At 40.2% G+C, this 23,143-nt stretch overlaps 1 protein-coding gene across 1 annotated transcript in view; it reads left to right on the top strand.

The window, feature by feature from the left end:
- pole (polymerase (DNA directed), epsilon) overlaps positions 1–23,143 on the top strand; it is a 146,518-nt gene that overhangs the window by 114,967 nt on the left and 8,408 nt on the right. The window contains exons 41-47 of the mRNA XM_059988023.1: positions 1,006–1,131; positions 2,428–2,560; positions 4,802–4,991; positions 12,664–12,795; positions 15,536–15,729; positions 17,110–17,310; positions 18,619–18,747. Coding sequence (XP_059844006.1) covers positions 1,006–1,131; positions 2,428–2,560; positions 4,802–4,991; positions 12,664–12,795; positions 15,536–15,729; positions 17,110–17,310; positions 18,619–18,747 — 1,105 coding nt within the window. The remainder of the gene's footprint in view (positions 1–1,005; positions 1,132–2,427; positions 2,561–4,801; positions 4,992–12,663; positions 12,796–15,535; positions 15,730–17,109; positions 17,311–18,618; positions 18,748–23,143) is intronic.

Here is a 23,143-nt window from a genome sequence, read left to right as displayed (position 1 = left end):
ATTCTGCTCCTATATCTTATGGTCTTAAATCTAACATATTTTGGTGGATTGTGAATTAACAACCTACAAGAAAACAAAACAACAATAACAAAATCAAATACGAAAGAAATGTTCTGCAGTTGTACATTTTCCTTGCAGGATGAGGAAAATATATATTTTGTCATGTGATTTCATGGATCATTGCACAATTAAGTTAAGATAATACTAGCTTTTGTTTAAAGAAAAATAAGATGGTGGTAGTTGCATTGTAAGGAAAACTTGGCGTCCTTTTGAGTATCAGCTATTTTGATTTTTGAATAATTTGGGTTAATGTATCCTGCATCTGCAAGAAAGGTGTACACCTACAAAACTTTTGTATTTTATTATTGCTGTTTCGTTTTCTTGTAAATATTTAATTGACAATTCACCACAATATGGAAGATCTGTAGCAACATACTGTGTTAATCTTATCAGTATTTCCTTTGAGGTTCCTTTTGTGCACAGTGATAAATACCACCACCTAAGCAATTGTCAGCTTCCTGTTATTCTAATCTAGAGAAACTTTTGCACTTGTATTCACTTATTGGTAAAAATCAGACAAACACCTTTCACTAGAATTTTTGGACTAATACTTCATCACATCCTCTGCAACCTTAACTGGAAAACAGATTTTATAAAGAGAAGGAAGCATATTTTAGCAACAGGGAAATTGAGCTGAAGAGATTACAATAGATTAGTTAATCGGAAAGAATATAACAAGTTAGTGGAAGAGGTAATGTAGCAAATTAGTTCAAATTTTCATCTTGTATTCACATAAGAAATACCTGCTTCAAATTTTCATCATGTGTTAGCATAAGAAATATATATATAAATCCATTAAGTCACTGTTCCTACATTAGTGTTGAACTATAGTACAAATTTCAACTTGCACTATAAAGTGAAAGTGTAAAATTGTTAAGAAACAAGTTACGCCAAGCATGCATGCAAGTTGGCTAAAAGCTATTTTGATATTTTTCAATCATGTAGGCTGGTAGCAGAGTTCAAAAAATTGGGTTCATCTGTGATCTATGCCAATTTCAATCGTATAATACTGTGCACCAAAAAGCGGCGTATTGAAGATTCAATAGGATATGTGGAATATATCACAAAAAGGTAATAATACAAATAGGCTTTTTAATTAACAATGATAAGTTTTCAAAAGTTGCATGTAAGAACATGCTTTAAGCATTTGCCTGTTAGCAGAGATGGATTTTGTTTCCCTTAAAAAAAAACAATGTTATTTCAGATTGGAACTTTATATTTGCATTACTCTGAAAATGCCACAAAAGTACATGTATACTTTTTTGATTTTTCTTTCCATTCTTCTTGTATGAACATCTATATAGTAGTGCTTTATGTCTGGTCAAAATTGATAGCAAATTCTCATTGCTACACCCAGCCACCAAGCTCCTAGCATCTGTGGCTGTGCTGTTCAGAATGATTGGCTTCAATTGTTTACTGGCACGACTCTTTCTTCTGAATTGGTTATTTTAAATCAAATAATGGTCTTAAATACAGAATCTTTGCTTGCAATTGGATGTGAAAGGGAAAGTGGCTTGACTTATCTGAAGTAGCTAATAATTCTAAGCGACATCGTAATATGGCATTAATTCCTGTTCAGATAAATGTACAAGATTTTATAGCTCTCTTCAAGCTAGATTAAAATATCTTATTGTAAACACCACTACCAAAATTGGCCTTTAATTGCCAACCAGTTTGACAGTGACAATACTCAATTCATCAAAAGCTACGGATTATTTGAGGCATGTAGTAAAGTGTTGTACAATTTCAAGTTTATCCTTTGATTTAGACGTGCCCAGGTAATGACTCAATAAATCTGTTTTTATTTGTCTGTCTATCTATTGATAAAGCATGGAACAGGCCGCTCTGGCCCAATGAACTGAAGCACTCAGCAACATCCCTATTTAATCCTTGCTAAAACACAGGCCAATTTACATTGACCAGTAAACCTACTAACCAGTATGTCTTTGGGTTGTGGGAGGAAACTAGAGCACCCAGAGGAAATCCCACTCTCTCATGGGGAGAACATACAAACTCCTTAACGAAGGTGCCAGAATTGAGCTGCAGACTCCACCCTGAACTTCAGTAGCACTGTGGTGCTTCTTGAATGTTATTCAGTTTTTCAAATAGTTGTGGATGTTGTAGCTTCATATTTGATGTACTGATTTCATATTTCGCTATAGATAAGACTCGGTGAGAGAAAAGCTGAGTACTGGTCTTGAGCTTATGTCACTAGGAGAGAGATCTGGGAAATTTGATGGATCTTTGTTTTATATTTTCTGTCTTTTGGAATTAGTGTCCTAATTTAGCAATCAGAGGTTCTACAGCATTTCTGGAAAAAAATACATTATATAATTTCTCTCTTTTTAAAAAAATTCAAAATTGCAGCATTCATTCCCGTGAGATTTTTCATTCCCTCTCCATCTCATTTTCTCGCTGCTGGGAGTTCATGCTTTGGATGGATCCAGCCAATTATGGAGGTATTAAGGGAAGAATTCATTTTGACAATCTTGATGGAGAGGTATGTGGTCTAATCTAAAGTTATTAGATGCTCTTTGCAGGTCATGTATTATTCAATTTGATTTTGAAATGTCCATCTGTATGTATTGATATAAGAATAAGTGGTTGCAACTTAAAGGACTTTTTCCAGAAACCTTTTACTCAAGTGTCATTGTGATTATTTAAAAGGTTGGTTCTGATCTATGATGAATTGAAACAGTAAATGGATTTCAAGGCTGAATATTACTTCTAATTGAATTAATATAATTGGTATACTTCATCTTTCCATTACACATGTGATGACTCATCAAAAGCTCAAGGAAAAGGTCTATAACTATGCTGCTGGATCTCATGGTGCACAGGACATAGATTTTTTATGGGCTTACAATTGGTACAAGAAAGCGCATCAGAAACCAAAACCACAAATCACTTTGAGTCTGGACATTTATATAGGAGATGATTCATGGGGGGTTGCTAATAAAATGCTTCAGCTGTTTCATAAAATGTATTAATTTCTAGAGTTCAAGTGTCATGAACAAGGCTAGCATTGTCTGTCCCTTACTTCCTAAAATTGGGTAGCATTTGAGTATGCTTAAGAGTCGGTCACATTGCTACAGATATCAACATAAGCTCAAACACAGATTCAACTCGGTAAACCTTCTCTGCACTGCCTCCACTGCAGGTATATACCCTCTCAAATATGCAAACCAAAACCATATTCCAAATGTTGTTTCATGAGCACCCTGGGAAATTGTATCATAATTTCACTTTAATTTTATATTCTGTACCCTGGAATGAAGATCCAACATTCCATGAACTTTCATATCACAAGATAACAAGACAAAGGAGCAGAAGTAGGCCATTTGGCCCATCGAGTCTGCTCTGTCACTCCACCATGAGCTAAACTATTCTCCCATCTAGTTCCAATTTCCGGCTTTTCCCCCAAATCCCTTGATATTCTGACTAATTTCCTCCTTAAACACCCTTAATGATTGGGCCTCCACTGCTGTATGTGGCAACGAATTCCATAAATCCACGTATATTTGAGGAGAGCATTCGGCCCATTCAGTTTATACTGGCTCTCAAAGCTATCCTATTGCCCTACTTGTATCCCAGTAACCTATTCTCTTGTGCATGCTCATAAGTTCTAGGACAGCTGTTTACTGTTTACCTGTGCTGCGTACTACATTCGTCTTGAATTTTGTTAATTTATTTATGGTAATATTTTGGTTTATGTGCTGTGTGTGATATGTTTTGTGGGTGCATCATAGTCCTGTGGAACATTGTTTCAGACGTACAGTCAGATGGCAAAGAATTTGAACTTGACCAATAGTACCAGACCGTGTAGCCTTTTCAGCTTAATTATGGTTATTGGTGGTGCTGGGGAAATGTAGAAGGTCACATGTCCCAAGAGCATTGTTACTATATATACACCTGGTGCCTTGACCTGTCCTGAGTGTTGCATTTGATTTTACTCTTGTTAGCCTTGAATTTGCATCACTACATTTTAGTGATGTCACCCAAATGCTGATTGTGCAAAATCCCATAGCCCCATCTACTGCTGTGAGTGCACAAGGCCAGTGGCACAGTTCCATGCAGCTCACCCTGGAAAACAGCTGTTCTGCCTTTCAAGTAGTTGATTTAGGTTAAGCTCATTCAGGTTTTATTTTAATAAGCAGTTTCAGATTTGTATCAGGGCACTTCCTGCACAGCCAGGAAGTAGAAAATATAAAAGTACATTGTCTGGCTGTAAGCCAGAGGTTTATGTTAGGAGCAAAAAAAGTTTCTAACTAAAGCCATCCTGTTGTTTCCCCAGCAGAAGCATTGATTTTTCACTCCTTATTCACTATGTTATGCCTTTGAGTGCAATAAACCAAAGGAGCTAGGAGGCCATTTCCTGACTGTCATGACGCTTTTGAATGAAGCTTGGCTGATTGTCTAGTTGATGTTACAACACCTCATTGAGGGCAGTAGAGTAGCAAAACATCTACACTTACAACTCCCTTACTTACCTGTTAGATAGTTGAGGTCTCAAAGTAGTTGCTATTGATCAGCAAGCAAAGACAAAGGACACCAGCTGAGTCCCTGAAATAGGGTTCTAATAAGTGAGAGTTCATAAGGCTGTGCCCATTATGGAGCATTTCAACTCTGCCACCAAAGAAGATAGTAATGAGTGCAGCATTAAATGGTTTGCTTTGCTAATCACTCTGGTTTTTACTTTTATAACAAAACTGATCTGTGTGATGCTTTCTGTTTTGTAAAGGCTGAGAGTAATAAAGAAGCAGAGGAACTTGACATTGATGAAAACAGTGACAATGATATTGAAGAGGTTCATTCAGAGGACGATGAAGGCAGTATTAATGTAGAAGACCTTCTGGATAATAACTGGAATATTATGCAGTATCTACCACAGGATGCTTCGTGCCAGAGTTATTTCCTCATGATTGTCTCAGGTAATTTGCATTTCTCAATAGCACGTAGAACAGTAGAGTACAGAAAAAGGCACTCTGACCCACAATGCTGTACTGAACTAATTAACATAGCAATTAAATTCCTAACTAAACTGATCCCTTCTGCCTACACAAAGTCCATTTCCAACTATTCTCTGCCCATTCATGTGTCTATCGAAGAGCCTCTTGAATGCCTCTATCATATTTGTCTTCACCACAAAACCCAGGCATCGTATTTACTCTCTATGTAAAAAAAAAACTTGCCCCACCTCCTTTTAACTTCCTCCTCTCACTTTAAATGCATACCCAAGACATTTTGACTCGGGGGTGGGGAAGATACTATATATTCTTCTCATAATCTCTTAACCCTTTATCACAGGGGTTTCCAAGCTGTGGTCCACTGGCCCCTTGTTAGTGGTAGGGGTCCGTGGCATAAAAAAAGGTTGGATCTCTGTTGGATCTCCTCTCAGCCTCCACTGCTCCAGAAAAAGTTTGTCCATCCTGATAAATCTCTTCTGCACCCTTTTCATAATCTCCACATCCTTCCAATAATAGACTGAATACTATTGAATGGAGTACTCCAGATGCAGCCTAACTAGAGTTTTGTAAACCTGCAATGTAACTTCCTGACTCTTGAGCTTGATCCCTCAACTAATAAAGAAAAACGTGCCATATGTCGCCTTTAACATCCAATCATCCTGTGCAGCTGCTTTCAAGGAGCTATGGAGTTGGATGCCAAGAACCTCTCTACATTAACACTGTTGAGAGTTTTGCCATTAACAGTGTGCTGTACCTTTACATTTGAACTTTCAAAGTGCAACACATCACGTTCAACTGGATGGAACACCACACCATCTGCCTATATCTGCAACTGTTCTACATCCCACAATATCTTTTGCTGATTGGCAGATTGTGGCCAATGTAGACAATCTTAGTATCGTCTGCAAACTTACTAACCCAACCATCTACATTTTTATCCAGGCCCATTATATATACTGTATCATATACAGCAGAGGTCCCAGTACAGATCCCTGCGTAACACCAGTAGTGTCAGACTGTCAGCTAGAATAAATCCCTTCAACTGCTACCATCTGTCTTCTATGGAGAAAGCCATATCTGAATCAAAATAGCCAATTCAGCATTCACCTTCTGATTGATCCTTCCATGAGAGACCTCGTCAAGCTTACTAAAATCCATCTAGATAACATTCTCAGAGTTATCTTCATAGTCTAAAAAACACAATCGAGTTAGTAAGACATGACTTGTCCCACACAAGGCCAATTCGATCATGGTTTTTCAGATGCTCAATTCCTATCCCTAAAAATCCTCTCCTGTAGTTTCCCATCCACTTCCCTAATCCTGGAAGCTATAGTCACTTGTCTTTCATTTCTAGGATTATCCCTATTTCACTTGTTGAATAATCAAACAGCATCAGCTCGTCAGCAGTCCTCTGAGACTTTGCCTGTGGCTAGAAAGGAGACAGAGATCTTCTCTTGCCTCTGTCAATAACCAGAGGTTAATAATCTATTCAGACCTGAGTCTTATCCACTTTAATGTTCTTTAAGAGACCCAACACTATCTCCTTTATCTCAGACAACACACACAAAATGCTGGAGGAACTCAGCAGGCCAGGCATGTCTATGAAAAAAAGTGCAGTCAATGTTCCAGGCCAAAATCCTTTGGCAGGACTGGAGGGAAAAACAAAACAGAGGAGAGGAGGTGATAGGTAGGTGGGGGGGGGGGGGCAGGGGAGAGAATACCACCAGGTGATAGGGGAAACCTGGAAGGGAGGGATGAAGCAGAGAGCTGGAAAGTTGATTGGTGAAAGAGACAGAAGGCCATGGAAGAAAGAAAAAGGGGGAAGGAGCACAGAGGGAGGCGATAGGCGGGCAAGGAGATGAGGTGAGAGAGGAAAACAGGGGTGGGAAATGGAGTGGAAGGGGTGTGGAGGGCATTACCGGAAGTTTGAGAAATCGATGTTCATGCCATCAGGTTGGAGGCGACCCAAATGGAATATAAGCTGTGGTTCCTCCAACCTAAGTGTAGTCTCATCACGACAGTGGAGGAGGCCATGGATGGACATATGGAAAGGGGAATTACATTGGGTGGTCACTGGGAGTTCCTGTTCTGGTGTATGGACCACAGATGCTCTGCAAAGCGGTCTCCCAAACTAGGTCGGGTCTCACTGATGTACAGGAGGCTACACTAGGAGCACTGAACACAATAAATGACCATAATGGACCCATGGGTGAAGTATTACCTCACCTGGAAGGGCTGTTTAGGGCTCTGGATGGTAATGAGGGAGGAGGTGTATAGGCAGGTGTAGCACTTGTTCCACTTGTAAAGATAAGTGCCAGGAGGGAGATCAGTGGGGAGAGACGACTGGACAAGGGAGTCATGTAGGGAGCGATCCCTGCGGAAAAAGGAAAGTGGGGGGAGGGCGAAGATGTGCTTGGTGATGGGATCCCATTGGAAGTGGCAGAAGTTTCAGAGAATTATATGCTGGACGCAGAGGCTGGTGGAGTTGTAGGTGAGGACAAGAGGATCCCTATCCCTGGTAGGCTGGCGGGAGAATGGCGGTAAGAGCAGATGTGTGAAATGGAAGGAATGTGGCTGAGGGCAGCGTTGATGGTGGAAGATAGAAAGTCCCGAGGACATCTCCTTCATTCTAGAATGAAAAGCTTCATCCTGTGAGCAGATACGGCAGAGATGGAGGAATGAAGAAAAGGGGGTGGCGTTTTTACAAGTAGTAGGGTGGGATAAAGTGCAGTCTAGGTAGCTGTGAGAGTCTGTGAGTTTGTATTAGACATCAGTGGACAGTGAGACTGAGGAGGGGAAGGGCAGTGTCGGAAATGGACCAGATAAATTTGAGGGTAGGGTGGAAGTTGGAGGCAAAGTGGATGAAGTCAATGATGCGGTCAATGAAGCACCAATGCGGTTGTTGATGTATGTCCATCCATCGCCTTCTCCACTGTCATGATAAGACCACACTTAGCCTGGAGGAATAACATCTTGTATTCCATTTTGGGTAGCCTCCAACCTGATAGCATGAACATCGATTTTTCAAACATCCGGTAATGTCCCCCCAACCCCCTTTCTCCATTTCCCATTCCTTTTTCCCTCTCTCACCTCATCTCCTTGTCAGCCTATCACCTCCCACTAGTGCTCTTTGCCTCCTTTTCTTTCTTCCATGGCCTTCTGTCTCTTTCACCAATCAACTTCCCAGCTCTTTACTTCATCCTTCCCCCTCCAGGTTTCACCAATCACGTGGTGGTTCTCTCTCCCCTCCCCCCACCTGTTAAATTTACTGCTCTCTTTTTCTTCTCCAGTCCTGCCGAAGGGTTTTTAGTCGAAACGTCAACTGTACTTATTTCCATAGGTACTGCTTGGCCTGCTGAGTTCCGCCAAGTATTTTGTGTGTGTGTGTGTTAGTTTAGTTTAGTTTAGTTACTCGGATTACCAGCATCTGTAGATTTTTTCTTCTTTGTGACTCCTTTATCTTCAAGTGCCCTAGCTTGTTGCACGCTTCACACTTCTGTCCCTATCTTCCACATTCCCCTTTGTAAATACTGATACAAGGTATTCATTTAACACCTTCTTCACATCTTCTGCCCCCAGCATGTATTCCCACCTTTAATCATAGAATGATTCAGATTCAGATTCAGTTTATTGTCATTTAGAAACCACAAATGCAATGCAGTTAAAAAATCATCCTACCCTCTCCCTGGTTAATCTTTTGCTTTTGATGCATGTATCTCTTTAACCCTTCTTACCGAGGACTTTGCATGGCACCTTCTGGCTTGCCTAATTCCTTCCTTGAGTTCTTTTCTGGCTTCTTTATAATTCTTAAGGGTTGTTTGATTTTAGCTTCCTAAACCTTGCATATTTTTTCCTTTTTCTTCTTGACTAAGTTCACCACCCAACGTCTAAGGTTCCCTGCCCTTGCCATCCTTACCCAGTATCTCACTAGAATAGACCTGTCCTGTAGTTTGTCCAGTTTGTTTTTAAACATCCTCCACATATCAGATGTGGACTTGCCCAAAGCCACTGTTGCCAGTTCTCTCTGCTTAAGACTGTAATTTGCCGTTTCCGATTTCTCCCACAAGATGCAAACATATCCTTATCTATAGCTGTTTAAAATTCAAGGTTGCTACTTAAGGAATTGGAGTCAATATATTCTCTCTCTATCCCTCCCATCAATAGCTGCCAAGTAATTTAAAATAATTTTGCTTTATAACATCGATCTTTGTTTTGATTTATTCCAGTTGTTTTTGTTTTTATGATTGTAACGCACCCAAACATTATCTAGGTTATTGTTTTTCAGGTCGTATTGTAATGAATCACAAATTATCCCAAGAGTTTTAATACAGCTTGCAGATCTGCACCATAAGTGAATAAGCACTGCAGATTTATCAAGAAGGATATTTGTCAGTACTACTAGGAATCATAAAAAGTTTGATAAGTGATACTAATTGTTGATAAATGTTACCATACCTTAAACATGTTGCTGCAATCTTTCATTTTGGATTATCTGGGATCTTAATTCAAAAGATCATGCCTATTAAAATATGCCAAAAATCCAAAACAAGGTGAATGGAATTATTATTCATTGTGTATAGGCTAATAAGCATTGCAGATCCAGGCAAGTTCTGTTTATCCTGCAGACTCAGGAGCATGACATGAAAAGCAAGTTGGCAACTAAAATATGCTTCCAGATGCTATATGCAGTCCAAAAGTTTAATGGATTTACTTTTTGAATTTATGTATTTAATTATATTTACATTGTGAATGAGTTACTCCTAAGTTGACTTAGTTAATGAATTGCTTCTCAGAGACTGTGACTTCAGTCATTGAATGCTGAGCTGTAGTTGATAAAGAGCATCCTGATGTATATATCTTTACTGACCAGATGTTCCAACCTTATCATCAACCTCCCAAAGCACTTCATCACAGTGGATGCAAGTGCAGCTGGTCATGCCACTGAACACTCTGTTTTTCAAAGTGGTCATACGTTTATTTGCAGAGTGTTAGCCTAAGCTAATGTTGAGTGTAACCTATAGTGTTATACTCAACAGTCCTTGCTTGCTAAGATGGAGGGAGTGACTGTTTAAGCTACTGAATGGGGTGCTAGTTCTGGGGCTACTTGGTCTTGGATGTATCAAGCTTTCAAAGTGTTATTGGTGCTACACTCATCCAAGCAAATGGAGAGTGATGTGGAGCAAGGAATCACCCAAGTTTACCTGCATGTTTATATGCAGAAGGGAGAGGGACCCTTTCGTCTCATTATGTATCTCTTCTGATGCGTTTAACAATTGTACAAAACAAGGTATTCTTGCACATTTAGATATTAGGTACAACATCCTCATCCAGTAGACAAACATTCAATTAGTGGCCTGAGTCAGCCAAATGTGATAAGCTTGTAGTCAGTTTTATTCTGACATTACTGTCTCACATGATCAATTTCCCTAAAAGTCTTTGCTCTTCTGAAATTTATACAAGCAGACTATGAAGAAAATGATTAACATAAATTATGTCCTTGGATAAATCTTGTTTGTGGACAGAGAGACTTTTTCTGTGCAGCTCCTTCGGCTCATGGCCTTTTTATTAAAGCTGATTTGAAGGAAGATCCCACAATCGCCAATTGTATGGAAGGATTAGAATATGGTCAACTAGCAGTTAAATGGACCTCTTTCTCAAGCTTCTGCTGCCAGAAGTCTGCTTCTAAGTGTCTAATGGGTTGACTTGTTAGGATTTTGGTCACTTTAAAGTCTTCTCTTGTTCTAGACAGAACCTTGTGCCCTAACTTCAGATACTTGTTATAATTTCTTGTATTGCAGCTCAGTGAATTTGGCATTCACTTTAAAAGAACCTAGTTGTTATTTTCAACATCCCTCATTGAACAGTCATGGATGCCGAGCACTTTATTAACTTAGTGAGGGATTTACCAGGTCATGAGATTGCAGGTTATGGCCGAAATAGTTTTGCTGTTACTGTTGCCCCACAAAACTATTGGGAAGCAAAGTTTTGATCCTTTTGATCTGTTCTAATTTTATTCCATTTAACATAATGGATGGTGTTTTATGTGAAGTTGCGCCTTTGTCTACTTAAGAACTCCGTAGTGATTATGATAATCAATTCTGCCATGGATATGTACACTTTCACCCTGTACACACAGTGGCCACTTTATTAGGTACACTTGCTCATTAATGATAATGTCTAATCATGAGGCAGCTACTCAATGCATAAAAGCATGCAGACATGGTCAAGTGGTTTAGCTGTTGTTCAGACCAAACACAAGAATGAGGAAGTAATGTGATCTAAGTGACTTAGACCATGGAATGATTTTTGGTGCCAGACAACCTGGTTTGAGTATCTCAAATGGTTGATCTCCATGAATTTTCATGTACAACAGTCTCTAGATTTTACAGAGAATGGTGTGAGAAACAAAGTACATCCAGTGAGTGCCAGTTCTTAGGGTGCAAGCGCCTTGTTAATAAGAGAGATCAGAGAAGAATGACCAGACTGGTTCAAGTTAACAGGAAGGTGACAGTAACTCAAATAACCACACCTTAGAGAAGCGGTGTGCAAGAAATCATCGCTGAATGCACAGCGTGTTGAAGTTTGAAGTGGATGGGCTACATCAGCAGAAGGTCACGAACGTATACTCAGCAGCCACTTCCATTAGGTACAGGAAATATCTAATAAAGTGGCCACTGAGTGTTAGGGAGAAAGGGATTTATCAGTCATGTTGGTTTCCTCCACACCTATTGCAAACCCTTTCTGACAGTTCATTAAGGTTTGGTCAGTGATGATGTGACTGAGATACTATGTGTGAAGGCCATTAAGGCTCCCACCTTTGTTCACCTGGTTGATGAATTTCTCAGTACTTACAATTGTTCTTCAGCCCTGGGGGGGGGGTTACAGAGACATCAAATGAGAGTGGCATACAGTGTATTAATCATGAAAATGAAAATGTTCCTTTAATTCGTATTAAAAGTTGAAGTCTGTCCTGAGCCTTATAGGCTCATCAAGCCAGTGCTTATGCCGATTTCTGTGGCTGAAGTGACTGAGAGTACGAGACTTTCCTTCTCCTAGTTCAGTTGTCAGCCACGACTGATGAGCCCTATCTGCTCCATCTGTTCTCCCCATTCATTGTCAAATACACAATGCATTTGCACAGAGAAGCAATGGAAAAAAAACTTGTTTGTAGCAGCATCACAGGCACATAGCATCATGTAGGTTGCATTCACAATAAATCTGTAAATTAAGCATAAAATATACCCAGTTTTTACAAGAAAGAACACAATTAGAACCATTTTGAGAGTTTTCCTTGCTGATTGAATAATATGTACAATATGTGAGTTTTTAAAATTTTTGTGGACATCTTATTAAATTTGATCCATTTTTATTGTATAAGTTATGGTACAAATTTTATTATCAGATGAGAATGAAAATAAGCATCTTCCTGATGTTTTATCATGAAGAGACTTGCCTTGTTTTCTGTGTATTTTTATTTCATCATTGAAGTCTGCCACTTTGAATCCAAATAACTGTTCTCCACTTCAGGTACTGCAGAGATTATATTGTTAATATTCAAATGATCACTTAACTAGAGTTGCTTATCACTCATTACACAATCTAATATACCTCACTATAATGGAATCTATTATTGTAGCATATATTGTAGCTGTGTACCACAGCATGAAAGAAGAGCTGAGACGCAGTGCCCCAGGATGTACTCCTATCAAGCAGCGAGGAGTCAGCCAAATCTCGCAAGATCCAGCAGGAGAAACTGGTACTTCAGCAGGTAGGAAATTTAAAGCACAAAATTCTTTCTGCTTGTAGTGAAGCATTAGATTTTATATCATTCTGCATGTTTCTTTAGCTTTTGAAATAATTTTGAAGTACTGTCCTAAGGAAGATAAGAATATCTCTTGAATTATGTTAGAAATCAAAAATAACCAACTGGTGGCAAATTGTTTAATTAATTAATTAAGACAGCAGTTTTAGAAAGACAGATATTGTTACTTATGGCTGAATACTTCTAGAAGAGTTTTTAAATTATTTTAAATATTATGAGCCATGTAATGTGCATTTTAGGCTGTACTTATTACAGGAATACACATATGAAATGTTGAAGGAACTCAGTGGGTCAGTCCATCTGTGGAGGGGAATACCTCTCCATAGATGCTGCCTGACCTGCAGAGTTCCTCCACTGTTTTGTGGGTGTTGCTCTGGATTTCCAGCATTGCATTAAGTGTGTCCCCACAAAATCATTCAGTCTTTCCCAACCAGCAGCCCCGATAAGCCATGAGATCCCCAGTCTGCTGAGGGCCAGATCTGCATGGAACATTGTCACAGGAAAGCTGCATCCATCATCCCCTAAATCTCAGGTCCTGCTTTCTTCTCGCTGCTGCCGTCAAGAAGAAAGTAATGGTGACTGCTATGAAGTTACCATGCAAATGTGGAAAATGGTCTCAGTGGCTACATATGATCTGTGGCTGAGAGAACTGGCAAACACTTTACATTTGGAGAGACTGAGATTATGTAATGAGGACAGAGGGGACATCTTTGAAAGGATATGGGGCCCTGTACTGAACTTTCTTATGGCGTGAGGTCTGAGAATTTTTGGTGCGGTGCACCTCTGCTGTGTATGTTTACTTTTTGCCTTTATATTTTTTTTCTCTTTTGCTGCTCAATATTTAATTTTTGATTTTGCTGTGGTTGTGCTGTATATTTTTTTTTACCATTAGTTTTTTTCAAGTCTGTTCACATAAAACAATAAAATAATATATTTTAAAAAAGTACAGGAGGCTCAGGACCCACATCACCAGGTTCAGGAATAGTTACTACCCCTCAATCATTAGACTTCTGAATCAGAGGAGTCAGCTTCCCTCAACTTCACTTGCCCCATTACTGAAAAGTACCCACAGCCTGTGGACTTACTTTTAGAGACTCTTCATCTCATATTCTCGATATTTATTGTTGATTTTTTTCTTCTTTTGTATTTGTACAATTTATCTTTTGCATAATTCTATTATGGTTATTGGTTTTATTAAACATGCCTGCAAGAAAATGAACCTATGAATCTCATGGTTTCACATGGTGACTACAATAATAAATTTTCTTTTGAACTTTGAACTTTGCAGAGCCTCTTGTGTTTATTATTGCAGGATTATGCTTTTTTTAATCCTGCGCCTTGGAAATAAAGATTTTCTGCAGGAATCAAAGTAAATTCTGTTTTGTAGTGGTTTTCACTCTATTAGCTCTCAAACATTAATGCAAGATGCATCAACATGACAGCACATTTGCCTCTGAAGATTTCTGTTTTAAACGAATGAAATACAAAGCCCAGGCTGATCTGCCAATGCTGTTCTACCAGGAAGCAGCATTGTAAGAAGTGCTGAGTTTGATGAGATAAGATGTTAAGCCAGTGTTAAACCAAGACACAACATCCCATCTAAGATGCATGTAAAATTTCTGAAGGCACTATTTGGAAGGTGTTCAGCAGATTTCTGTCTAAAGAGTACTTTATCCAGCCACAAACATTTTTATTTTAATGGAAGAATGATTTCAGATTAATGTCAGGCCTACTTATGGAACCTTTGTGGTTACACTGTTACCTAGTTTACAGCCATATAACATCACAGAGGATTGGAACTGCTCAGCTATGATCATTGTACTGGCTTGTACCTCATCCTTCCTTCTGATGAACCTGCTAACCTGGCTGTACTTTAGAGTCACTGCCATGGTCGTCTTGTTGGGCATGCTTGACCTCAAGCAGTAGCTCCTGACACTTTGACAGCAGCAGACTGTCAAAATGCTATCATGGTGATCTAGAGGCAACGGCCTTGAAATTGTATTTAAATGCCTCTGACCATTTGACAGATTTTAAAATATTTAGAAGGAACTAAATAATTTATGATCAAAACTTTTCATAAATGTTAAACTGCTGTTTATGCTAAAAAAATAACTATGTATGTTAAGAATCAGATTTAATATCTGGCATATGTTGTGAAATTGTTTAACTTTACGGGAACAGTTTGTACATGGAGCTTAGAAAAATAGAGGGCTATGGGTAACTCTAGGTAACTTCTAAAGTAAGTGCATGTTCGGCACAGTGTTGTGGGCTGAAGGGCCTGTATTATGCTGGGCACTGCTCTTTGAAAATGTCTCAGATACTCTGAAGGCTAGTACCCATGATAGAGCTGAAAAAACCAAAACATTTAGTCTACTTACTTTATCAATCAGAATGTCAATCAGTTTTGTCTGATCTCCCACTTCCTTCCTGACTTTGATATTACATAATACCAGTGTGTAAGTCGGGTGTGAGTCTGCTGTAGCTAACCAATGATTCTCTACAAACCACTAGGTGTAGAGCAGCATGAAGTAACCCATATCATCAATTAATTTAAGATAGTCACCAATAACTGATAAAGTATTTTAGAGAAGTCTGTTTAGCTAAGTACATGAGAATGTGAATCTTGTCATAAGAATGCAATGTGGTGGGAGTAGCAAAGGTATCTTTTTGCTCTTCAATTCTGCAGGGTTGATCACCTTCTCTCAGGAATATGTATCTAATGAGCTCACACAGAACTTCTTCACTATTACCCAGAAGATTCAGAAGAAGGTGAGCAGCAACAGGCACTCCACTGAATCCTCTGAGATGTTCCCAGTTCTGCCAGGCTCCTATCTTCCATTCAATAATCCATCTCTGGAATTCATCAAATCAGTCTGCAAGGTGAGGCAAATGGAGCTGCAAATTCACTTCATATGGAATAAATGTTATTTTAGGTTTGCTATTTTGGAAGGAAGGTTGCAAAACTAAAACGTGCATTTTCATTTTAGGTAAATTTCATTTCACTGCTGATGAGCATAAGTGTTTATTTTCTGGACAGAAACTCTGTCATAATGTTCTTTTGAATCTATTATGCAATCATAGAATTCAGAAGATGGTCAGATTAGTTGCTGGTAGAGCATTCTTTCTCTTTAGCCCTGTAAATTGTTTTTTCCCTCTAGTAGCTGCTCATTAGTAGCATTCAGTAACATATTGGGTTAGTAATCCATTTCTTTGAATTATTGTTCAAATTCCTACTGGAGATAATTTTAATTCAGATAGTAGATAAACTTGGAATTATCAAAACACTTTGAACATGAACTGCAGGACAGTTGTAAATGGTTCAAAGTTCAAGTTCAGTTGTCATTCAACTACATATGAATACGGCCAAACACAACAGCATTACTCTGGGGCCAAGGTGCAATGCATTGTACCAACAGTTACACGAAAGATACAGTCCAAGACCCTGAGTCCATGAATGTTGCAGCACTCTGCATTTGAACACAATGCAGCTTGTCTTCTGCCAAACAAACACTAGGGGACAGAGTCAACTCCAGCTTGGAAGCTGCACCACATCGCCTCTGGTGGAATGCACCGACTCTGCTTCTCTCCCGGGCAGTTGTGAACAAGTGACACCACGGCTTGAGACCTAGTCCTCACTACAACTGAGGCCACAGAGCTCCCCTGCTGTCCACCAATAAATCAGTTAATTTGAACTTGCATCATTTTCCTTCAGAGAGATAGTTTTAGAGTAACTTCACAACGTGAAATCTTGTTTGAAGGCAAAGAAATTTGACAAAAAACAAAGTATCAGCCAATTTGTGCACAACTCAAAGATTTAGCTTCCAAAATAAGACCAAAATACCTTGTAATGTTGATCAGTAAGGGCAAATTTAACATCTAAGCCAGGCGCCTCGCAATACAAAATAAAGAGTGACGGTTTCCATTTAGATCTCTGAAAGGGGTTTTGAATCTGAAATATTATGAATCAGCAAAAATACCAATACTGATTCTTGTATCCCCTAGAAATGTTATTTCTATAACATTTTTAACATGTACTTTAGGTTTGATGCATAATATAAGGGTCATGCTTCATCTGACTGCTGTTCTTGGGTATCTGATCTTATTGTTCATAGAAATCTTCTCATTCCCTTACACATTTAATTATTCCTAAAGGATGAAGTTTGGATAAGTAATCATCCTCTTATTATAAATAAATAACCATGCTGCTGTTTATTATGTGTACAAAAGCCACGTTTGTAATGTACTGTTGTCTTCAAACAGATTTTGTCTCTGGATTCAAACATAACCAATCAGGTTAACAAATTGAAACGGGATCTCTTGCGTCTAATCGATGTGGGGGAATTCTCTGAAGAAGCACAGTTTAAGGACCCTTGCCGGTCCTACATAGTGCCTGAGATCATCTGCAGGAATTGTAACTTTTGCCGAGATTTGGATCTCTGCAAAGACCCTTCCATCTTGCAGGTTAGTAAGAAGTAATTCATCATTTCTGGCAGTATTTCAAGAGGGGAGGGAGCACTGAGTCTAAACTTGACATAACCTGTCATAAATACTGTAGAAAATAGGATTTTGTTGTCCCTTGGATGACATTAGTGAACTGTCAGTGGACAATATGAAGGGCAGCTTTTTTACTGGGCTACACTGTTACACTACAACTGAGGAATTGATCTTATTTCATTGAAGAGTTTCTGTTCACGTGGAATATTTTCTGTGCACATCATTTTCACTAAGAAGCAGTAAATTTTTATTCATTCGAGGGATATGGGCTTTGTATGCTGAGCCTGTATTTAATTGCCTATCCTTTGTTGCCCTTGAGAAAGTGGTGTTGAATTTCCTTCTTGAACTACAGCCCTTGAATTGTGGATGTACTCTCAAAGTTGTTAGAGAGAGATTTCCAGGGTTTTAACCAAGTGATGGTGAAGGACATAAAGCAAGTGTGGCAGCATAGTGGCATAGTAGTTAGCACAGCGCTTTATGGTACTAGCGACGTGGGTTCAATTCCCACCGCAGCCAGTAAGGAATTGGTACGTTATTCCTGTGATCGCGAGGATTTCCTCTGAGTGCTCCAGTTTCCTTCCAAATTCCAAAGACCCACCAGTTGGTAGGATAATTAGTCATTGTAAATTGTCCCTGATGAGGCTAGTGTTAAATTGGGGGTTGCTAGGCAGCATGGCTCAAAGGGCCAGAGGAGCCTACTCCATGCTGTATCTCAATCAATTGTGAACTTCAATCAGTAGTGATTGAACTATTGATTCAATTAATAGTGAGTCAATCAAAAGTGAACTTGGGTTACAGGCCCAGCTATGAAATAGTGGAGCAGACTTGAGAGGACAGGTGTGTGGTTCAGCAATGTGGCGAGAGATGAACAATAAATGCCAGAAACACTCATACTAAATAATGATTTGTTTAAGGCAAGTGTGTTTGTAATAAAATAACTGCAACTGCAAGACACAATTATGGCTCATTTCCAAATATTTGTAAAAACCATAAGGATGGATTGAATTATGTACAACATATGTTCATAATTTGAAATGTTTTGAATTTTTCTTGTGAATAAGTTAGTTTTCTATCACTGGCCACATTTTCTTATTAATATTTGAAGCTGATTATGCAACTAATTATGTCTATTTCCATGCTTTTATATCCCATGATTTTGTTTAAGATTGCAAAATATTTCCACAATATTACACCAACAACTTTATTTCTAAAATCGCGTCAGTCTCTGTGTTTGTGGAACTTGTCCTTAATCAATTATATTTTTTGCTTTTTTAGCAGGATGGCACGTTATTACCCAAGTGGTGTTGCACTAACTGCCAGGGCACATATGACTCAGATGCTATAGAAATGGCACTGGTTGAAGCATTGAAAAAGAAAATGATGGCCTATACCCTTCAGGATTTGGTATGCAAATCATCCACATTCTCCAACCATTACATAGCACCAACTGGATTATCCATCTAGGTCATTCAGATAAGTTGTAAAAGATTATTTATGTCATATTGACCTTTGTTTCTTAATGATACACATCAGACACAGGGAAATCTTGTGTAACATTTACAAATGTAAAAATGGGACAGTAAGGCAGTAGTTTAATATTTGTGGTTTGTGGGAATATCGGCAAACAAATCAACATAGAAAACAGAAAATCTTAATTTCCTGGATTTTAAAATGCTTACATTTTGGATGTTTAAAAGTGAATTTAAAAAGATCTGCTGGAATGCCGTACAATAGGCCTATACCCCATTGTATAAATAGTTATGATTTTGAAATGGAAGTTCTTGGATTATTCAAATTTAGTTAATATTAACTCAATTTGAATATTCAAGAACATCAGGTTCTTTGCTTCAGTTTCAGCACTTGAACATTTCACTTGCATCTTGATAACCATGTGTGAACAGAAAAGTAAAAATGATCAGACCAGAGCAGTTTACAATGGATCAAAAAGTCCCAGACCTTCCCTTCGACTATTTTGGCAATGAAAGCTTACCCCTGTGTGTTAGATTTATCAGTAATAAGTTTTATATACTATTATCTGTCCATTTATGCATTTGCACAGGTCATGATGTAATTACTTTCCACACCTAATGTCCCAGTTCCCTGATTTGTTTCTTCTGAATATTTAGTTCCTGAGATCAGTTTTTGGATACAATTTAGAAACACTAATAGTTCCAATCTGAGTGACGGGGTGGAGATGTGTCTCTTCCCTCTGCTAGCCTGCAGGTCACCCTTGGGCAAGGTGTAGCACCTGTTTAGCACCATCTGATCAGGGTCACTTGAAGCCATGGGAGCATGTGGTAGATGGTCATATGAGCAGCTGGTGCATATCACAAGTCCTGGTTATGCGAACACTGACCCCAGGCAGAAAATCTCTGAAGAGTTTTCATAATGCCTGGGGTCACCTGGCTTGTAAAGACACTGTCCAGAAGAGGGCAGTGACAAACTGCTTCTGTAGAAAAATTTGCCAGGAGCAATCATATCATGGAAAGACCAGGATCACATATGGCACATGATGATGATGATGAATAGTTCCAATACCAATCCTGATCTGTATGTCATCATCCAAACTCAGTAATTTGGCTCTGACAAGTGCACTGAAGAGTACTCCACAGACCTTGACCAGATCTTTAGCAACCTCATGAGATGCTGTAGGGGAGCAGTAGGCCTTGCAGCATATGTGGAGAGAAATGGACAGTAAGTGCTTTGGGCTGAGTTTCTTCATCAGGACAAGAAAGAAAGAGGCCAGAAGAGGAGCATGTGCTGGCATTTAATGGGTGAATGCTGGTGAGCTGTATAGGAGGAAACTGAGGAAAAGGAGGGGAAATCAAATGATGTGAGAAGCTGAGAGGTGACAGGTGGAAGAGGCCAAGGGCTATAAAAGAAGGAATCGGAGAGGAGAAGGAAGTAGACCATGGAATAAAGGGAAGGATGTGGAAAATCAGAGGAAGGAAGGTGCAGGTGATGGGCAGCTCATGAGGACATAGGAAGAAAAGGGTAGCGGAACCACAAAATGGGGGGGGGGGGTGAGTAAGGGGAGTAGTTACCAGAAGTTAAGTAATTAGAGAAACTTGTATTGATTTTCCAACGTGCTTCAAGGCTGCCACCATCATCCCCGTGCTGAAGAAGTCTTCAGTGTCCTGCCTAAATGACTACCGTCCCGTTGCACTTACATCCATCATCATGAAGTGTTTCGAGAGGCTCGTCATGAGGCACATCAAGACCCTGCTGCCCCCCTCACTGGACCCCCTGCAGTTTGCGTACCGTCCCAACCGCTCAATAGATGACACCTATGCCACCATCCTCCACCTGGCCCTAACCCACCTGGACAAAAAAGACACATACGTTCAGATGCTGTTCATAGACTTCAGTTCAGCATTCAACACAATCATCCCTCAGAAACTGATTGGAAAGCTGAGCCTACTGGACCTGAACACCTCCCTCTGCAACTGGATCCTAGACTTCCTGACTGGGAGACCTCAGTCAGTCTGGATTGGGGGCAGCATCTCCAACACCATCGCACTGAGCATGGGGGCTCCCCAGGGGTGCGTGCTCAGTCCACTGCTGTTCACTCTGCTGACCCACGACTATGCTGCAACACACAGCTCGAACCATATCATCAAATGTGCCGGTGACGCAACCGTGGTGGATCTCATCAGCAAGAACGACAAGTCAGCTTACAGAGAGGAGGTGCAGCGGCTAATGGACTGGTGCAGAGCCAACAACCTGTCTCTTAATGTGAACAAAACAAAAGAGATGGTTGTTGACTTCAGGAGGGCACAGAGCGACCACTCCCCGCTGAACATCGACAGCTCCTCGGTAGAGTTCATAAAGAGCACCGAATTTCTTGGTGTTCACCTGGCGGAGAATTTCAACCTGGTCCCTCAACACCAGCTCCATAGCAAAGAAAGCCCAGCAGTGTCTCTACTTTCTGCGAAGGTTGAGGAAAGTCCATCTCCCACCCCCCATCCTCATCACATTCTACAGGAGTTGTATTGAGAGCATCCAGAGCGGCTACATCACTGCCTGGTTTGGAAATTGCACCATCTCGGATCGCAAGACCCTGCAGCGGATAGTGAGGTCCACTGAGAAGATCATCAGCATCTCTCTTCCTGCCATCACAGACATTTACACTATGCGCTGCATCTGCGAAGGAAATGGCATTATGAAGGGCCCCATGTACCCCTCATACAATCTCTTCTCCCTCCTGCTGTCTGGGAAAATGCTCCGAAGCATTCAGGCTCTCACGACCGGATGATGTAACAGTTTCTTCCCTCAAGCTATCAGACTCCTCAATACCCAGAGCCTGGACACCTTGCCCTACTGTCCTGTTTATTATTTATTGTAATGCCGGCACTGTTTTTGTGCACTTTACGCAGTCCTATGTTGGTCTGTAGTCTAGTGTAGCTTTCTCTTGTTTTTTTTTTACATAGTTCAGTCTATTTTTTGTACTGTGTCGTGTAACACCATGGTCCTGAAAAACATTGTCTCATTTTTATTATGTATTGTACCAGCAGTTATGGTCGAAGTGACAATAAAAGTGACTTGACTTGATGGGTTGGACATTACCAAGACAGTATATGAAGTGCTGGTCCTCCATTCTGCATCTGTCTTTAACTGGGCCCTAGGCAAGGTCATGGACCGGCTTGTCAGTGTGGGAATGGGAAGCTGAATTAAAATAGCTGACCACCAAGACATCCTAGTTGTTATGGTGGGCAAAGTGAAGGTGTTCGGTGAAGTAAGTTCTCCAATTTGCATCGAGTTTTGCTGATGTAGATGAAACCTTAGTGGGAGCATTGGATACAATGCAAGACCCCAGTGGATTCATGTGGGAAGTGCTGCCTCGCCTGGAGGACTCTTTGGAGCCCCGATTGGTAGTGAGGGTGTAGGGTCAGGTGTAACGTATAGCACAGTTACGGGGATAAGTGCCTGGAGGGGTATCAGTAGAGAGGGGAGGAAAAGATGTACCTCGTGGTAGGATTTTGCTAGAGATGGAAAGTGTGGAAGATGATGTGTTGAATGCGGAATCTCAGAGTGGTAGTTGAGGATAAGGGGAGTTCTATACCTGTTATGTCCTGGGAGGGAGGAGGAGTGGTGGGATGGGGTGAAGGCTGATGTGTGGGAAACGAAGGAGATGTGGGTGAGTGCTGCATTGATAGCAATGGAGGGGAACTTCATTTTCTGAAGAGAAAAAAAAGAAGACAGCTCGCATATCCTGAAATGAAATGTCTCATGAGAATGGATGCAGTGCAGATGGAAGAACTGAGATGAGGGAACAGCATCTTTGCAAGTGACAGGGTGGGAAGAGGTGTAGTTAAGGTTACTGCAGGAGTCAGTGGATAGTCCATCTTGGGAGATGGAAAACAGAGAAATCAAGAAAAGTGAGTAAGGTGTCGGAGATATCCAATTGTTTTTAATAACAATTGATGAAATTATCGTCCTCATGGGTACAGGAAGCAGCCCCAATGCAATTGTCAACGTAGCAAAGAAAGTTTCCACGCCTCCTTTATTTCCATGTTGAGGCCAAATGTAGTTTTGAGAATTAACAACTTGTGGCGACCCACTTTCCAGCGCACTCGAACCGGCTCACGAAACAGTGTGCGCTGGCAGGGAGGCCGGCCCCAAAAAGGGTGCCAGGCCTTCTTCACCAGCAAGGGGAAAAGCCCGTGCGCGGGAAGGGACTGTGAATATGCACCCACTACAGCATTCCCGCCCGAGGTGGGTGAAAATGGGAAGGCTTAAAAGCGAGGCCGCGAAGTTTGAATAAAGCTTTAACGCAACTGCAACTCACCGTCTGCGTGTC

Source organism: Hypanus sabinus, chromosome 13 (assembly GCF_030144855.1).
Source record: "Hypanus sabinus isolate sHypSab1 chromosome 13, sHypSab1.hap1, whole genome shotgun sequence".
NCBI classification, from domain to species: Eukaryota; Metazoa; Chordata; class Chondrichthyes; order Myliobatiformes; family Dasyatidae; genus Hypanus; species Hypanus sabinus.
The sequence above is the reverse complement of the archived record's forward strand: the minus strand, read 5'-3'. Positions and strand labels throughout refer to the sequence as shown.